The 19292-nt window shown below is 36.8% G+C and overlaps 1 protein-coding gene across 1 annotated transcript; it reads right to left on the minus strand.

The window, feature by feature from the left end:
* Positions 1-4405: 4405 nt before the first annotated feature.
* Positions 4406-19265, minus strand: LOC139144029 (actin-related protein 3). The gene is made up of 12 exons (XM_070714674.1): positions 19108-19265; positions 17605-17660; positions 15819-15937; positions 13275-13385; positions 12707-12802; positions 12074-12181; positions 11403-11546; positions 10233-10406; positions 9307-9399; positions 8747-8872; positions 7870-7953; positions 4406-6524 (listed from the first exon to the last, which is right to left on the minus strand). Exons 1-12 carry the CDS (start codon positions 19149-19151, stop codon positions 6429-6431), a joined length of 1251 nt encoding a protein of 416 aa, XP_070570775.1. The 5' UTR covers positions 19152-19265; the 3' UTR covers positions 4406-6428.
* Between the last annotated feature and the right edge of the window lie 27 nt (positions 19266-19292).

The raw sequence follows: 19292 nt of genomic DNA on the forward strand, positions 1-19292 counted from the left end.
TAAGCAATGTTAGTCTTCAACTAGTGTTCGTCTTGTGCTGACTGGATCGAGGGATGTAAAGGTCCTGGTCAGTGGTCGTCTCAGACGGAAGAGGAGGACAACATAATTCACTGTTTGAATGAAAGAAGTCTTATTTGGAACACCTGAAGACAACTGAAAATATCTTCCTACAGCAATATTTGTAATTGATTCTGATACTAGTGTTTAGAATGTAATTTTTAAAGGTATACGAATGGGACACGGGAACAGATATTAGGACTCACAAACAATTAAAATACTTTCCTGGTCTTCCACTTGTAGGGACTTATTTGCAGCTCGTGGAGCAAATAAAGATTTCACCAATTTATTTTTACGAAAATCGTAAATGTTATTTTCCATAGAGTTAACACAGTGATATCGGCCATTTTGAATTTCAAGTTGAGGTTAATATTAGTCTAGATACTTTGCTTCTCTGGTACCAAATTTTACACTGTGATCTCTGATTTCTATGTCGAAAGGGAACAGTTTACTGTTTCTTTGAGGACAACTTGGACAGAACTGTAAATCTGTAAATTTTGAGACGCGAACTATTTTAAAGGAGATAGTACACTACTAGACCTGTAAACATTTTCCTAAACTCTAGCATTATTTATATTAGAAGCGCAGAGTAGGTGGATATGGGCCTTTCATCAAATGTAAGTCCAATGGGTTTGTCAGCGTGAAGGCGTCTATACCTTCTAGGGTCAATCTAACAGAATATGTATACTTTTGTTCAATAAATTTCACGCCTTTCTCTTGTATAAAATCATGTGATTATTTTTGCAACAGCAGAAAGTTTGCAAAAATTTGTTTACAATTTTATCACTGCCGGCTGTGTTTTTTTGCCTTTGTGTTCACCCTTTTGTTCACCCCTTGTTCGAATGTTCGGTACCAAAATATATATTGTTTTGTTCAGTGCTACAATCCAATGTGGCTGCAAACTGCTCAAGTAAGTTAATGCATGGGTGTTTGTACCCATCAAGCCCAAAAGTAAGAAAATGATCAGTTATCTTTAAAAACCACGCGATTTGATTGATATTTGGCCTAATTATTGGAATTATTAAATTCTTTAAAATTAATGTCTGCCTAAATCTTGACGAGTTGAGTCACGTGACCAAATCTGATATTTTCCCGCCAAAATTTATGTCTTTATTAATTTTAATATTCCAACCGTAACCCGTTAAATTTTCTTGCTTTTCTCTGCACTTTTGGAAACAACATCTATCATATTCTTTCAAAAATACATGGCACTCATGAAACTCTATCTATACTTCTTTCTGATATTCAAAATATTCATGTAAAACGTCAAAAATATTGTATTTGTTGTTTTTTGTGAAGAAATGTTATTCAAAATTCAATAATTTTCCATCTGCCACTAGTTCTAACACAAGTTCCTATCCCATTTTACATTAATTGGTCATAATATTTTAAATATTTTGATGTTTAACGGTTGGAATATTCAGTTATTTGCAATATACAATTTTGGCGGGAAAATAATAGATTATGGTCACGTGATCTGACTTAGGTAATATATTATGATAAATTTCAACTTAATCAAATGCAAAACATATTTTTGGCAATTTTCAGAATGTTCTGACCAGGTCTGATTAAAAAGTATGTTCAAACTGATTTTACATGTAAGTAAGCCTATGCCCATGCATTAACATACCTGAGTGGCTGATTTTTATTGTTCAGATTCCTTAGCTGTCTGTTGAGCAAGCACTTGGTAACGTTCTTGAGAAGGTACAAAACCTTTCATATCGGCCAAATGTTGTTGTTGACTGTCATAATATCTATACTTTCAATTCTCACAGTGACACGTCTCTCAATTTGTTTCCATGTATAGTTTTTTGTCTAATAATCACATTTGATTGTATGAAAAATAAACGGAACGATCTGAAATTTAAAATATGTAAGAGACAGTATATTTATCTATTTCAACACAATGTTTGACAGTTCAAAGCAATTTGTAGACATTTTGGCCTTTGATATCCCTATTATTCTATAGATATGAAAACTCAGAGCGTGCAGTGGAGCTAGTTGTGGAATACTAGTAGGCCTATATGTATGTCCCCTGTGCCTGCACTTGTCCGTCATTCTCTACTCGCCCAACATAACACTGAGTAGTCTCATAGAACAAATTGCTGGGATTCTAGTTTAAAGGGGCAGTCTTTTATCGAAAACATATATTTCAAAGGATAACAAAGGACTAACATCAAATAAATAATCAATGTCAAAAAGCACTAATGTAAGAACCGATGATTGAGAACTGCTACTTTAAACAGACAAAAACGGGTACAAGAGTGAGAAAGATACCAGTCCACATTATTTGAATGGAAAACCATACATCAATTACACACTATACTGCTACGATACCAACATCGAAGCCAACCCAAGAGATATAGACATACAACTTGTTACTTAGAATGCACCTCGGGGACAGACATTTGGCTCTCAAATTGTTCCGAAAGTTTTCTTATTTACCGTTTGTTGGAGCTCATTTTAAAGCTGTTTGAAAAAGAAAAATTTGCACCATCTCAGTTATTCGAAAATCGAAAATATTATTTCTTCGCCATAGAGTAAACAAAGGTATGGCGGCCATTTTGAATGTCAAATGTCGGTAAATGAAAGGTAATCTGTATCTATAATACCAAAACTTGCAAGGTAATCCCTAATTTTTATTCTTGATTTGATAAGAGAACGGTCGAAGGTTTCGTTGAGGAAAGTTTGAGCAAAAGTTGCAGCCTTTCACTTTCGAGGCGCATACTACCTTAAAAAGTGAAAAGATGACAGGAAGAGTATGTTAAGCCTTTGTGGAGATGTGAAAGACGGTTGTGAGACTCATAGGTACGGATAAGCCATACAGCCCCGAGAAAAACGAGAGTCTATGGATAAACAAAGTTTTTGAAATGGGACTGAAGGCTTTTAAGAATGTAATAAACTGGGGACCTTTTCAATGGTAGGTGAACTGTTTGATGTTTTGAAACTCGGGTAAAAGACTGTCTCATTGACAGAAGAAAGTACTCCATTGTCAGAATATGGGTGTGACAATATACACTACACTTTCTGCTGGTGATATATCTTCACAGCCGTGACTACATTTGCGGTTCGCAAATAAACAAGGTTTCGCACAGGCGAAAACAAAATAGGTCAGATTGCATTGGCGTTCCATGTGAGATATTCTGGCAAATAACCAAGTGAGAAAATAGGTGCTAAAACGACACGGAGCGGAGTTACAAAGCATGAGCAGTGCAAGTGATGTCAGGGGTTGACAAGCCAGTTCCCGTTTTAGACAACACGGGGGGTTGGTTATGCAGAAGTTGACCTAGTGAACTTCTGCTGTTCACCTCATGAGGTTGGCAATACACAAGCTGACCCTTGACCCACTGGAGTAAGCCACATTGTAGCTGTCCTAGTTACGAAGTTCACCTTCACCTTCAACTCTTGGCTGATGAAGGAGATAGACAACATCCTCGTGATCCATTCTTCAAGATGCTTGCGTGTTGAGGAAATTTATCCAAACAATGTATCACGAATTGCGAAATCATGTTTTGGGGTTTGTCAATAGGGCTGTTTGCACATGACGTCATTCTTCTCTCATTAATATGCAAGAACATTTAAATTAAATTTGGGGAAATCACGCATTCAAGAATGATGAAAGTATGACTTAAAAAGTGAATGCTGATGTGGCACTGAACACTAAAATACATGTCAGTCTACAGGCTGTAACAACAGCTATTCATGATAAAAATATATCGGCATTTCAAGCAACAGTGTCTAATGTCACATGTAACCTGTGACCACAAATTGCGCTGGTCAGTTTGACATTTCAAATCTCTCATCAATATATTTTCATTCTCCTATCTTGCCAATCATATGACACTCTGTTGCTATGACAACACTGCATACATGATTTCATTACAGGCCTCTTTCTTCACCCAACAACACTCAAGCGCTTGTGCCACCAAAATGAGAAAATTAAAATCAAAATGGCAAGAGGCAAAACCACTTTGAAGAAAATTGTTACACTACAGGGAAGCCAGGATAAACAAACAAACAAACAAATAGACTGACAATCATGTAGTTAAATACATAAAAATAAAGGAGAAAATAAGTTGAATAAGAATTCAAATACTTTGATTGAAATAGCACATGCAACACATCACAGACGGAATGTCAGTATCACAACTCCCTGTGGGCATTCAGGGAGTAGTGATACTGATGTCGCATCTTGAATATATTGCATGTGTTGTTCAGTCAATTCAATTCTTATTCAACTTATTTTTTCTCTTATATTTATATATTTATTTCTTTATTTGTTTGGTAAATATGTTTGTTTATCCTGGCATCCCTGTGGTAACACCATTGAAGACAAACGGGAAAAAAGTTGGTTCTGAACTTTTCATGTTTAATACCAGTTTGTTCTTGCAAGCTTACATCTCACTAACGTTACCCCACCTTGGATATGAAAGTCTACCTTTTGACCGAATATTAATGAGATCTTGTTTCACATGACCTGTTTAAACCAATCGCGCAATTCACCAAAACACCAACAGTGTTTCCATTGAAACCATGTCAGTTTACGATTTACAAAAGAGAAAGATTCTGTCATCTAGACTATTTTGAGATTCAATGTTTGGTTTGAGTATCATGCGAAAACCATTTGAAAAAGCAACATATTGTGTCTTGAAATTTACAAATATGTTGTTGACACTTCCCAGCACGAGTTTTCTTATAAAATAAACAAAGACTGGAAAATACAAAAAGAGACTAGAAAGAAATTCCCTGCAATTAAGTACATAATTTCAAATCAGATCATGGTATGTTCGTATACCTATTTGCACATTATGTATCTTGTAGTGACAGAGCTGAAAGTTTTATCTTTCAATTATTCTGAGTTTCTCATTTGCTTAAGATTTTTCATTCACTGTATGACTTCCGCTTGAGAATTGTCGACGGAAGTGCACACATGAAAATATCTGTTAAGAAATTAATTGTAGCCTTCACTTCTGAGTAACATGCTTTTGCCAAACTGTAACATTGGACCCAGTATATCATAATAGGACGCTGGCAAGTGTATGCAAATGAGGTCAAAGGTTATCATCGAATCCTATGACTGTTATCAGGTAAATACGAGTAGAGGTGGCTCCATCACGGCTCATCTGGGTTTGACTTACAATACAGTAGAGAAAGAGTTCAATGTTGAAAAATTATTTTCTTGTTGGTACTGATGAGAAATACAAGATTATTTCAGATGGAATGGAGCACAGTGAAAACTTCAAGGCTTCGGAAAAGCAGACATTTTACAGACTCTCTCATCAAATAAACTTGAAAGAAATCCGAGATCGAATAGTCATAACTTTGTTGAAATACTTGGAAAAAAAAATGTGTCGGAGTGTTATGTAGATACACACAACAAAAATGGACAGATTAAACAAGCAAAAATAACTGATATACAATTACACAGATTAAATTGAACAGTTGACTAGATCATCTTGAAATTTTCCAGGTTAATTTATAATTACTGTAATTTTTTAAACGGAGTATCGTAGTTATGCCAGCTTTACTTTGATAAAAGCCACAATAATTTGAATTTAGATTTCCATTCTCACAAATAAATCACAAAAAAAACTTCTTGGAAGAAGCAATGGTTCAAAATATGTTGATTATGTACCTTAATGTCCATTATCAGTCTTTATATTAAAATTTTGCATATCTTTCGCAGATACACTGGTGAAATAATTTTTTTTGGCGCTTACATCTCTGTCATGCTAAGTGAAAAATTCAACAGAGCTGATTCAGGTGAAGTTCACCAGACCATTGAGAAACCACTTGTGTGGTTTGATGATGCATAAACCGTACTTTCTGATTAACACGAAACCTTTACTGGTTGTGAAAAGTGTCTAACTAAATCTTTCTCTTGCACTGGCAGCTTATATATCACTTAGTTCTCCTTCAAACCACACCGTGTTCTCTGCTGACACAGAAGAACCTTCAGTGTCTGTTTTGTATTGGTAACCTTATTCTTTGTTACAGACACACGGTTTAAGTTGATACTGCATATATTCCACCATACACAATGAAAGATTTAACTACATATTCAACTTTGCTCCCCTATGCTGTAGAATGGAAAAAAAGAGTTTTAGACCAGGGAAGCCCTCACAATTGTGAAATTTCTAACGTCAACTTTTATAAGAAATCACGCTGACGTACAGTCACCTCTTCATTAGAATTCTATTACACATAATACCATCTGGCTTTGAGAATATAAATGACAGCCAATGAATTGCCGCGTTACAATGGAGCAAATTAAAAAGTGAATCATATATTCAAAACAAAAAAATCTTCGAGAATGATACTTTTTTCTTCTACTCTATGGTTGCATTTGTGCTGTCCTTGTTCTGTGGTCTTTATGTCATGGTGCCAAAGACTGGGTTGTGTCTACAGATGCTGGGGCCGTGCTCATCGTAATCTTTCTTGGTGTGACAAACTTGATAAAACTCAGGCTGTATAGGAAAAAAAGAGAAACCAGACGCCATTGTATTTTATGAAATATGTGCTACATGTGTAAATCTATTGGAGGACTAACACAACTTAGACCTACATACTGGACATTATTGATCTATTATCTTTCTTTTTCAAAAATAATTTTTCTTCATGTCCCAATGTTTGTATATTTAAGCAATAAAGCACACCAAGCGACGGTATACCACAAGATTTTGATCAGTTCACGACATATATGCACAAGCGATCACGAGTGCATATATGAAGTGAACTGGTCAAAACCGAGTGGTATACCGTTGCTGAGAGTGATCTATTGCTATTATATCATAACAGTATTTGAAATTCTGGCATTCAACGTCATAAACGGATTTTTGCTCAAGCCGAGAGCTCGCGGATGTGCAGGCCGTGGTATATCGCGAATATACCACGGTTCTTTTCACTTCTCGACCAATCAGATTGCAGTATTTGCGCCATCAATACACTGGTATGATATCATATGTTATATTTACTGAGTTTTGGCTACAGAAGCAGTTGCATTGCCCACAGTGTAGCCATACAGGAATGACACAGGGTAAATTACAGCATATTCAATACAGACAATAACAGTCAATTAGTTACAAGAATAATTTTTGTTAGATTTCTGTCACAGCTGTATGAAATGCATGCAATTAAATTTGATTATAACATCATGTGAAAACTTTGAAAGTTATTGTGAATTTGACTTTTTACTCCTTTCATTCTGGGCATCACTCATTGAGCAGAAAATGGGTGGCCCTCTCTTGCCAAAGGTAAGGGAGGGTACAGTGAGAAGTCAAAAATTTACACAATGACAACATTTATGCTTACGTCTGGGTCTAAAACTAGCCATGGTTAATGGCAAATCTAGTTACTACAACTATGTATCGCTTTCACACTCATTTGCAAATAAAATGAGTCAAGTGGCCTATCCTCTCCAGATTGAAACATATATACACTATCATCTTGATGACCAGCAGTTGTATCTTTTGATGAGTTTTCACCCTTGTTTTTTTTAATGTCAACCACAACGTATGCTTCTACTCCAACCAGAAATGTTGATATACAAAGTCTTCAGCTTGTCAACTCAGCCTATACATGAGTAAACTGCATCGTTGCTGTTAACAAGAGAATTCTGGTCTGGACTAGAAGTCAAATGTAAACAATAACAGTGCCTCTTACACATATAGACGCTGCGTTGAGAGGCTAACCAATTGATGTTTTAACATGCTTTGAGGAATAGAACAAGAACTTGCTATTGGCATGCAAAACAAAAAATAGCGAAGAAAATCACTAAAAGTTCCAGCTACTGGCCCTTTGAGTCTGACTTACTGTTGATGCCAACATGCTGCCACCGAACCAAACAGCGTATCTCTGCATATGATGGGAGATAACTTGGCATTCTATTGGTTTGGGCTGAAAGGCAATAAAAGCAAAATAAAACATGAACTTGAAGTCCAAAAACACAGCACTACTTTCCAAGTGTTTGACCTCTTTCTTTCTAACACATAACAGGTCTCTTGGAAAGGTGTGAATATTGTTAATTGTTTTACACAAGTGTTTCTTTGAAACCATCAAGTATGAAGTGTAATTTAAAGACCTCTGAGAGCACTTGGTTTGACGATGACACAATTCTCATGACATCATATGTATATACTGAGACAAAGTAAGACACTTTCAATTACTTAAAAATATCTCTATATTGAGGGAGGAATTAAACTTATGGAATTTGTTCAAATCAAGTACATGTATTAGACTTGACTGTCCCTGATAAAATTGTGAATACTGGTGATAACACTTAATGCTGAGTTGATGATAACTGATCAAAATAATTTGGGTAGATAGATGATTTAATTCACTGTAGCAAAGAATGGCAGGCAAGGTGGTATGTGACTCCAAAATGAAAGACTTAACTTTCCCAAAGGAAGCTTTTGACCACTGACTAACCAAATCAAGAATAAAAATATAGGGTCACCATGCGAATTTCTGTACTAGAGCAACAAATTACCCTAAATTCAAAATGGCTGCCATTAGATTAAATTTTCGATTTTTCACAAAACCAAGATGAGAAAAACTTTACTCACTTCAACAGCTCAGAAGTGAATCCCCACAAGTGGTAGATCAGAAAAGTTTTGAAAAAATTTGACAGCCTGAATATCTGTCCCCAAGCCACATTCTACCTCAATTCAATCAATGTGGAAAATGTTACCTTTATTCTGCCTCCACTGAGCTGCTCACTAATCTTCAGTCTTTGGTCTACAGTTCGTTTCAGATCTCGTTGAAGTCTACGGCCAAAGTCACGGAACATGGTGGAACCACCTGACAGCACAACATTCTGAAATGACGAATGTACAGTTATCGACAATGTTATAACAGTGAGTTGTTTAAGTGCCCAAACTGCAAATAATTTTCAGAAAATGAGAAAGACAGCTACAATGATGGCTTTATGGTTGTTTTCCCAAAGTAAAGGCTGTGCTGGTTACATGTGTTAAACAGGTATCTGACACCAATTTTTGGTTACAGCGCCCTCTACAGTCAAATATTGAAGACAAGACTGTATTCCAATGACTTTAAATTTACAGTATCAATCAGAGAGGGTAGGGTGATGGCTCAAATTCAAAAGTTATTTAGGAACACTACAGAACAGAGAAAATTCTGCATTACTACAAAATCATTTGGCTTATCATGTAATTCCTGTTACTCTACAGAGCATATAAAATTCTACTCCACAGAACCCAAGAAAAGAACCAATGTCACCATTCATCTTACCTTGTACAAAGGCCTTCTGACATCAATGGGACAATTCTGGATGACTTCATCCACGACGACTGAGATCGGGGTTGTGTAATCGGGATTGGAAAACTAGAAAAGACAATAGGAAATATTGACGCAATACCGTCATCGATGTCTTTGTATTCAATTATGTCAAACCAGCATGCTTGAAGCAACACTCAGTTGTATTTCATTCATGTACATGGACAGTGTGACATAAAGAATGCAAAGCCTATGTGTACATGTAGTGATCATTATCAACAAGAATGTTCACAGTTTTGCATTATTCACACTCTAAGTTACATTATTTAACCCTTTCACCACCATGGTTTGTCCCAAATCCATTGTTTCTATGGTAAAGTTGGACCTGTACACTGGGAACTGGGGGTGAAAGGGTTAAGGGAGAATGTGCCTCAGGGACAGATTATTGGATTCTCAAATTAACAATACTTTTCTGGTCTACTGCTTGTGGGAGCTCATTTTAAAGCTCTTGGAGTAAGAAAAATTTTCACCATCTTATTTTTTTTGAAAAATCAAAAATTACATTTTTTGCCACATTAACACAGGGGTGGTGGCAATTTTGAATTTCAAATATCAGTAGACATTAGGTAATTTGTTTCTCTAGTAACAAGATTTGTACGATAAAGGGCTAAACCCCGATTTTAATTCTTGATTTGGTAAGAGGATGGTTCAAAGTTTCTTGAGGAAAGTTGGAGCAAAAGCTAAACTCGTTCACTTTTGAGGCGCATACTACCCCTTAAGATATCATGAATTTTTTTTCAATTGCTACACAAACATGATGAGTATGACCGGATACTGTTTCCAGGCACAAAATGGGACCCAGATGATCTTGTTTTGTTGTAAAACAGTTTCAGTGCGTTCAATACTCACTTACATCTGTCAGAGCAACCTGTACTGCTTACCTCAGGGTGAAAGAATATTTCAGGTCCTAGAAATCTTTCGTACCCGACATCAACGCCAAACGGTTGCTTGGTAATGGCGTTGACGCTTTCGTATCTCTTCAGCCACTTGGTTGGGTCTGTGTCATACTTGGTGAACTCTTTCACTATGTCAGGACAGATGTAACACCAGCGTTCCTGAAATAGATGAATCATTGATATAACTATGTAAACCAAAATATAGCCACTCACCAGCCATGGCGTGCACAAAAGGTTTGTTAAAGGCCAAAATTTTCGATTCTTTGGTCTCATAAAAGCTGATACATCGTCATACACTTGTACAATGTCACTAGGTCAATTTATTATTCTCCACAGAATTACTTGGCTGATAGTTAATTTTCAAACATTTAGCCTAACAAATAGACTGGCCTGACGTCATTATGAATTATTTACAGCAACCCACACTGCATGATTCACAAGTCTGTGGGCCATTGCGTTCACCGCACTATCCATGCAACAGCCTGCCAGAGTATATTGCTTCAAATTGGTGGTCACCTCACTACTAGCTTGACAATGTGCTGAAGTTTATTCCTTCAACTTTACTTTGCTTTGATATTTATATGCCAACAGACTTGGGCCAAGTCTACCAAACAAACACAAATACCTAGGACGCATCAGTGTGCTTACGAATCACTCTACATGATGATGCATGTGTCATGAGAAAAAGTAAGGCAACATCAATTAAATTCTTTGTTTTTCATCTTTGAGCACATAGGATTTTGGAGGATGTAAAACACTGTCTTTGCTTCTCTACTTAGAAATCTTTGTTTACAAATAAATTCTGTAAAATATACTTTAAATGCCAGAATGGTGGCGAGAATGTGACATTGAAGTATCAATCACTCACTCAGAGGTAAATAGGAAGTTTCTGCTGTGATTCTTGAGTAGTCACTCCTATTGCATGGAAACACCCATGTAAACTATACACATCTTGCATATGTAAAATTTTTTTGTCATTTGAACTGCTTGCCTGCTTGTCTTGCAAAAATTTTGAGTGGACGCACAACAAAGAATTGAACCACTCTTGCCTACAGCTATTTTTACAGACCAGTCTGCAAGAAATCAACATCAGTCATCACTATCAAGCAATCTACTTCATTGTAGAAATTCTACAGGTTGGCTGCATGAACCTACTTTGATAGCTTTTGCTGTTTCTAGTGACTGCTCCGGAGGGATTCCGACTTCTCTCTCTCGAAGCAGCTGCTGTATGAAGAATGTGATGTCGCGACCAGCGATTGGTATGTGTTTGATGCAGCTACCAATGACGTACCCCTCTGCCTATATGAAACAAAACAGATTTCATTAATATTGTATAAAATAGCTTTCCATGAAAATAAATTCTCCAAGCAACTACATTATGGCTGGCATGTGTTACTGTTTCTTTGCAAAATATCCTTTTACTAAATTATGAGAAATAACTGATAAACGTTTTGTTTTTGAATCTTCACCTTTCCGGAATATGACAACATTGACCTCATTTGTAAAATCAATACAAAAGTTTCTTGTGTGGGAACTGTTACAGTACAATGTACTTTATTCTCATAACATTTGCTTTACCGTTTGTCAAACCAGAATCTAAATTCTAATTTCATTTCTTTTGCAATTACGCTCAATATTGCAAACATTGACTTCAGAGTTATACCAGAAATGTCATGAATCAAAGAGAAGAGACCTGCAAAGGTAAAATGCCTTGACATGTTTCAGAAATACAGCTTTTGCATAGAGTGCTTGTGTACAGGGCTATCAACGCTCCATTTCGATAAAGTATGTACGTATCTGTGTGCACACATTTGACAGGTACTTACCACTGGGATGACATGAGTGACACCATCACCGCTGTCAATGACTGTTCCAGTCAGAGTTCTCTCCCCAACTTGTCTTGATGTCCATGATGCAGCCAGCGCTAAAACAGCCTACACATTGGGTCAAATTGATTATCATACCGAAATGTCATAAATTCATGAAACATTCTAAGACACAATATAGTGAATATTGTGAAGTGTCATAGGGCAGAAACTTTTTTCTCTCTATGTAATGTACACTTCCCTGTTTAACCACAAAAGTTGGTAAAATCCCAAGATTTTCTGTGGCAATTGGACCACTACACCGTGAAACAGGGTGAAAATTTTGTAAATTCGGGGTGATAATACGTCTCTGATCCACGTTGATCAAGGTGACATGATAACATTACTACATGTATTGTTAGACGTGACATAATGGTGGAAACGTTCACAAATCTTATCATTATAAATTGAACAGAACTCATGAAAGATGTTTACAATGGCTAAAATATTCTAAAATCTTGTTATCATCGATTGAAGAAACACAAGAATACAGTCTTGAATGATTTCTCACAATGTCTTCATATCTGAACAAGAATACCAAAGATGGACAAGTGTTTACGACAGAACTCAGGCAAAGATGTACATCAACCTTACCTGTACTGCAATGTAAAGGCCAGGAACATTGAAGGATTCAAACATGATTTCAGCTGTATATTCTCGATTTTCTGGAGTGTTTAGAGGAGGCTCAGTCTGCAAATTGAAGGAAAACATTTGCCATCAGATTACTTAAAACACGTGTATGTATTTGTTATGAAACTTTGACGTCTGAAACTAAGCAAATCATTGCTCTACACTTCACCTCTCAATGATGGTACAAAAGGGACCTTTTCTCAGGTGAGGTGACATCACACCTGTACACAATATCACAATGGTAAAATTCAATTGCTATAAGGCGTATGAAGAAAGTTGTTGAAGTTCTATGAAACAAACCAGTGTCCCTAAAGCAAAGACACATGATTGAAACATGAGGGTGCCACAACAAATTCCCTGTGTACTCCTTTGTCATTACAAGTTACAGACTACACATGTCACTGTACTTGGTGGCGCTGTTCTTTGCTGAAGTGGCATGCATGATCATCTCTTTTCCATTTCAAGTTTCTTATTTTCTCCTGCATGGTTATCCTTGTACACAAGGATTGAACTGTGAAGGCAATAGACTTACCAGAAGAAAGTAATGATCTTCAGGTTCAGCTCGTAAATATTTAAAGATAGCTTGTTCATAGAATCTTTCCATCAAGTCCCAGTCCTCTACTATACCATGACGTATGGGATACTGTAGAAAACAGATGAAAATATTGGATCCAATGTTCATGCATGAATTCCATCTTCATAGAGAGATGATATTTTGTTCATGGTTCTGAACTTGTTTAAAGAACTTTTTACATACAAAAAATGTCACAGATCTACCAGCTTTTTCTCAAGGCTACAAATTTAGTATCAGTCGGATATGGGAGTTCAGAATCTGGGCTTTGTTTGATTGGCCTCTTGATAAACTTTGTCAACCAGTGCACACACTGTGACAAGCTGACAGCAAGACAGCATGTTATTAGGTGTGGTATGTTACATTGTGGTGTGAAATAAATGGTTCTGCTCTGGAATAAAAAGGACATGGAGTGTTCAACAGACGTGGTATGCTGAAGAGATCACACGATGCTTGTGCACAAACCCGTGTGTACAAACACATATGGAAATACACATATTCAGTGTTCTCCACAAATGAAAATTAAAGGCGGGCGGCTAATTAGCATATTTATTTGCATAATATTTGCATACAATTTACATATCACCAGGGCTATTCACAAGGCATTCCAGTGATGAGATATACTTCTGACATTTTTAATATTTTTCTCCATTCAGAAGTGATAAATGGCAAGCTATACAATTTATTTTTAAATTTAAATCCTTTTTATTTACATTAAATAAATAATAAAACATCAAAAGTGAAAAAAAAAACATTGAACTAATACAAACAATACACAATTTAGTAAATATATTGCACAATACCAACATGAAAATTCAAAAGTAGGCCTACATGAGAAGTAATCAGTGTTCGAAATAATCGTTGGCAAATGGTGGCACGTTTTCATATGATCCTCTGTTACTATATGATTGTCTGTAGCCCGATTGGTATTAAAGCCATGAACGTCTTTTTTTATGTGCGGCGTCCATGACAAGTTGATACGGGACTGAATATTTGCACTAAGTTACAATGCGGAGTCAGCGGAGCATGCCTGCAGAGAAACATACGTTGACTTTAAAACTCTATTCATAATAAAGAGAGGCCCGAAAAAAAATGATACCAGGTATTTCCAAGAGAAAGATTTGAAATTTCATCGACTCATAGTTCGGCAAACGTACAAAACTTTGACAACTGCACGGCGTAGGCTGCCATGCATGACGTTTGTGTGGAGCACGCTGGCGGGTACGCTGGCTGGCTCTTGATCTCGATCACACGCGACCTTTGAACTATACAGTACAGAACCGTATGTACATAGCTGCTGTATTCGGATGATCGCACGAATGATGATTTTAGCTCGTGCAGTTTCTTTTTACTTCATTTCATTGTGCCTTTCATATTTTAAAACGGTCACGGATTTTGAAACTTGATCAAACGCAACTGCTTCTCAAAGTCAATCGAGTGAATCGCATGCAAGTTACGAATGCGTGACAGGAAGTGACACACATGGCTTCAACGTCATGTGGACGTACACGGATCTCAAAATGGCTAACTCGGCTCGGATACGCAACGACCTGAGCACGCGAAGTACCATACTTTTTTGCATCTGATATTTGTGTCAACCAATCGTACGATTTTAGCCACATCTGATCGAAATCACTTTTCCTGACCTTCGGATCCTTACAAGTATGAGACATTGGCGGCAATGGTAGTTGCCTATAGTATAGATGCTTTGACTGAGTGCCCGCTGGCAAAAATGCAACACCGAGCCTTATACCATGTCCGTTGTATGAAATGGACGGTGTCTGTACGGTACGGTCGGCAGCTTAACACATTTCAAGCTTTTTGAATTGAAGTCTTAGCGAATGTTCATCGGCACTACGGCCGTTTCACACTAAAAGCTCGTTGAAATAAAAGCGTGACAAAATCGCCGCTGAGAAACAATAGGTCTTCAACCACATTTTAATAAAGAGTATCGGCGGATATGAAAGAGGATCGGGCGAAAAAAATAAAGGATCGGGGCCGATCCTGTTAAACGGCCTGGGGAGAACATTGAGGATTGCATGCAGTCGCAAAACAAACCGACAGATGTGTGAACGGCCCCTCTTTATTTCACGACGTTGTCAGTTGCTGTCATTTTTATACAATAGGCTGTCAGATATTGTTAAAAAAAAAAAGCCGGGCGCACCGCCCGTCAAAAACCCTCGTGGAGAACACTGCATATTTCTATGGACGTTTGTGCATGTGAGCTTCTTTGTTTGTACCGTGGTCCAAATTCTGAGTTTTGCCCAGTATACTACAGCACAGTGCTATGCCATGAATTGTCTTAAAAAAGAGAATTCTTGACACACATGCATTTGTTGTTGAAGTTGTGGCATCTTGTTAGAAAATAACTGAAATACAACAGGTATTACAGTATTTCATGGTTACTGTTAAATTCAAAGATGCAAATTCTGCACAGCACCAACAAGACTGCACAACTATCTTTTGCTTTCCGCTAGATACCAGCAGTGTCTTTTCATGTCTTACCTTCGTAGCATAGTTTGGTTTGTCAATGGCTTCATCTCCGATAAAAAAGTCTAAATCGTCAACACCCCGTGCTACCCTTCTCTGATCACCTACTTTAGCGGATTCCTTGATTGCAATGGCTGAAATACAAGAGAAATTGTAAAATTGCTTTGCAATTATAAGATCTGTTTTGTTTTGCCACGACAACTTCAGACTTGAAGATCACTTGGTCAACTTACACTTACACGGTTATCATAATTTCCATAGTACTAAAATGTATGGTGTTAATTAAAAATAATTTTTTACAACTGCAAAAGGAACTGTTGTTTGCATTTTTGTATCTGACTGGTGGTTTACCTTGTTATATGTTTTTCAACATTTTTTTTGAAATAGAGGTAAACAGCATGGGCCAAACTGAGGGTAAAATAAAATGAATTAGAGTTAACAATGGCACCAACCTCAGAGAAAGCAAGCTCCAAAAATGGAATATTTTAATGGTCTCTGAGTAAATACTCTTCTGTTATATTTCATCTTTCAACAATTGTTTTTATTTTGAGTTTGGAAAGACTTCGTTTAATTTGTATGGTTCTACCTTAGAACAATTAAAGGACAAAATTTTGCCAGTCACTAATGCTTAACAAAGCAGTAGTCAGGAGAAAATTTTTCCATGTGGCTTAAGTGGATATAAAGGTCATGAACTCAAGGTCATGTTAGAATACATGTAATACCAGTTCTTTTGCTAGAGTAGCAATCACAATTTGTGTACTAGGTGTACAGACAACCGCGGCACACAAAATGGTTATTTCTCAGAAATCGGAAGTAAATAGGTGTTTATTCAGCCAGATTTTCAAATTTTTTTCTGGTGACATGAAATTATCCACACTGCTTGTCAAGAAATTAAAATGTGGTTACAATCATAACTGCAATTAATCATCAGCAATATGCAATGAACAAATTTTTGAAAACAGTACAGTGTTCTCTATATCCTGATGAAAATTTTTGAAAATACAAAGTTTTGTTTATTTAAATGACTAAACACAAGCTAATCTTAGTAACAGTATATGCCAATACTGTATTCTGCTTCAAAAATTATTGACAATGATTAAGAATTTAATGCTCTTTAATATTTCCATGGACTACTGTGAAAGACTGTAGGTACATTGCTTATACTGAATTAGGAAGTTGCTATGCTTGAAGTTTCACATCTGTTTTCAATGTAGTACTATATCTTGGACTACAGCAAGGAAAACAACTATCAAAAGTCTGGGTTGTATTAAAATAATACATATTTTTCATGTAGTGTCAGTACTAATGTAAATTATATCCAATTTTCCTGTCCCACACCATAGCCTGCAAAGGGAAGCATGGCGACTGATACTTAATTTCAGTAGGTTTGTTATCTACCGACAGTAATGCAATAATATTCTGGTATTCTGAAGCTCAGTTTACATTTGAAAAACAAGTACTGATCATTTCAGTGACTTTAACTTTGTTTATGGTACACTGTGCTTGTAAATTTAATCATATGGCTGTGACTGTTGTAGCTGAGATAATTGAAATGCTGTTTGAAAGTCAGGAATTATTCAATATGATAAACCTGTCTGTCAGATGAATGTAGCATATTAAACATACTTCAAAATGACTTCCATTTCATACATCTACATATACTTCCTGCATGCAGGCCTATACAGTTTATTGAAAGCACTGAAGTGGGACCAACTGTAAGTGTAAAAGTCTTTGCATTTTTAAGACTGTCTTTACTATAATCCAGTGTTGGGACAGGCAACTGAGTGTATACTATACATACCTGAAGGTACAATGTATTGTGGTTCCGTGTTGCCAGCAAAACCCATCTTCGTGTATCTGCAAAATGTAAAGAAAGAGACGCATGTAAATTATGATAAATATGCTGTTCCTGTACAAGGTAAAACTTCTGATTTGCAACCTTAATTTTTTTATGTGAAAGTTATTCAAATGACTGGGCATAAAACAGGTTGAACAATTAAGAAATGAGCTATTTTCATGCTAATAACTCCAGTGAATATCAAAATGCTTAAACAAATTATGCACTTTTGCAAATGTAAAATTATCCATTATTGCATCACAACGTTTTATTAAAGATGGCTTCTCTATTACCACCTTATAAACAAACTGCTGACCTTTTCACACAATTCATACGAGATGACTAGTACTGTGACAAAATAATATATGTTTTCACCAACAAGGAGATTCACCATTGATTTACACGTAATTCTAAACAATATCAAGTTTTTGGTGGATTGAATGCTTATTACTCCTTGCTTTACAGAAGCACATACCCTAGGTAAATTGATGCAACTCTGACAATGCTGGGAAGTTTATTAACCCCTTCACCACCATGGTTTTGGCCCAAACCCATTGTTAAGAATGGTGAGTTTGGACCTGTTTACAGGGAATTGGGGATGAACAGATTAGACAACAATAATCAAGATCCAACAACACTACATGTTCGGTCTTTCATTTAAGTGGTGCCTTCTGATCATTTGGAGCAATTACAAATTTCATAAGTAGAGCTTCATCTTACGGTGTATGTTTGGGGCAAAAAGAATTGAGTTTTTGGGCAGGAAGAATTAGTTTTTTTTTTGTATTGAATACATACTGTATTGAAGTATAACCACAGTTGCTAGAAAGACCTTGTTATGACCATGGGGAGTCTGTGTGCTACCTCATGTCACTACAAAGTGGTGAATTTATGAACACTCCCAACAAGGAAACCCAAGTTGGCATGTGCACGGTTGTACTTCTATTTTTGTACATCCATGGCATGTGCAAGTCTACCGATGGCATGGCGCACATTAAGGATACTATATCTGTTACTTTCATCGGAGAAAAAACATCATGCCCTTATCAAAACTTGCGATCAATATCTTAAAAAGGTGAGTGGAACTGGACAGTCGCCCGGCACACCCCTTTACTTTACACTAGCCCTGGGAAGTGCACAGTATTAACGGAGACCAATGCGATCAAACCTAACGACTGACTCATCGTCCATTCTTTCAAAGCCGCTTCTATCGGGTTTCAAGCAACATTTCCTGACCAAATTATCACACAGTAGAAAAGTTGAAGCTGTAGTCTTAGGTTTAAAATGTTGTTTAATCGATGGAAAAGAGAACTGACAAGGCAGAAATATTACAAGCGGAAGTTGCATGGTTCACACCCATCCACAGTAAATTGTACTTGCTGTGGAGTAAATTGTGTCGACTGCCCTTCGAAGAAGAAGATTTGCTCATAAAACGAACACGCTACTGAGTGTCTGGAATATTTTACTTACCCAGTGCCATTGTCAATGACGACAGCCGGCATTCGTCCGGCCATTTTTACGGGAAAAGAATTCACAACTCGGAAAGGTTGAAAGGCGGAAGTGGATGGAAAATGGCGACTGTGTACCTTCTTTCCGATCACGTGTGTTACCCGTCATCCCTCTTTAGGCACATGCGGAACGGGGCAGACCAACTA

The sequence above is a fragment of the Ptychodera flava genome, chromosome 11, assembly GCF_041260155.1.
Source record: "Ptychodera flava strain L36383 chromosome 11, AS_Pfla_20210202, whole genome shotgun sequence".
Taxonomy (NCBI): Eukaryota; Metazoa; Hemichordata; class Enteropneusta; family Ptychoderidae; genus Ptychodera; species Ptychodera flava.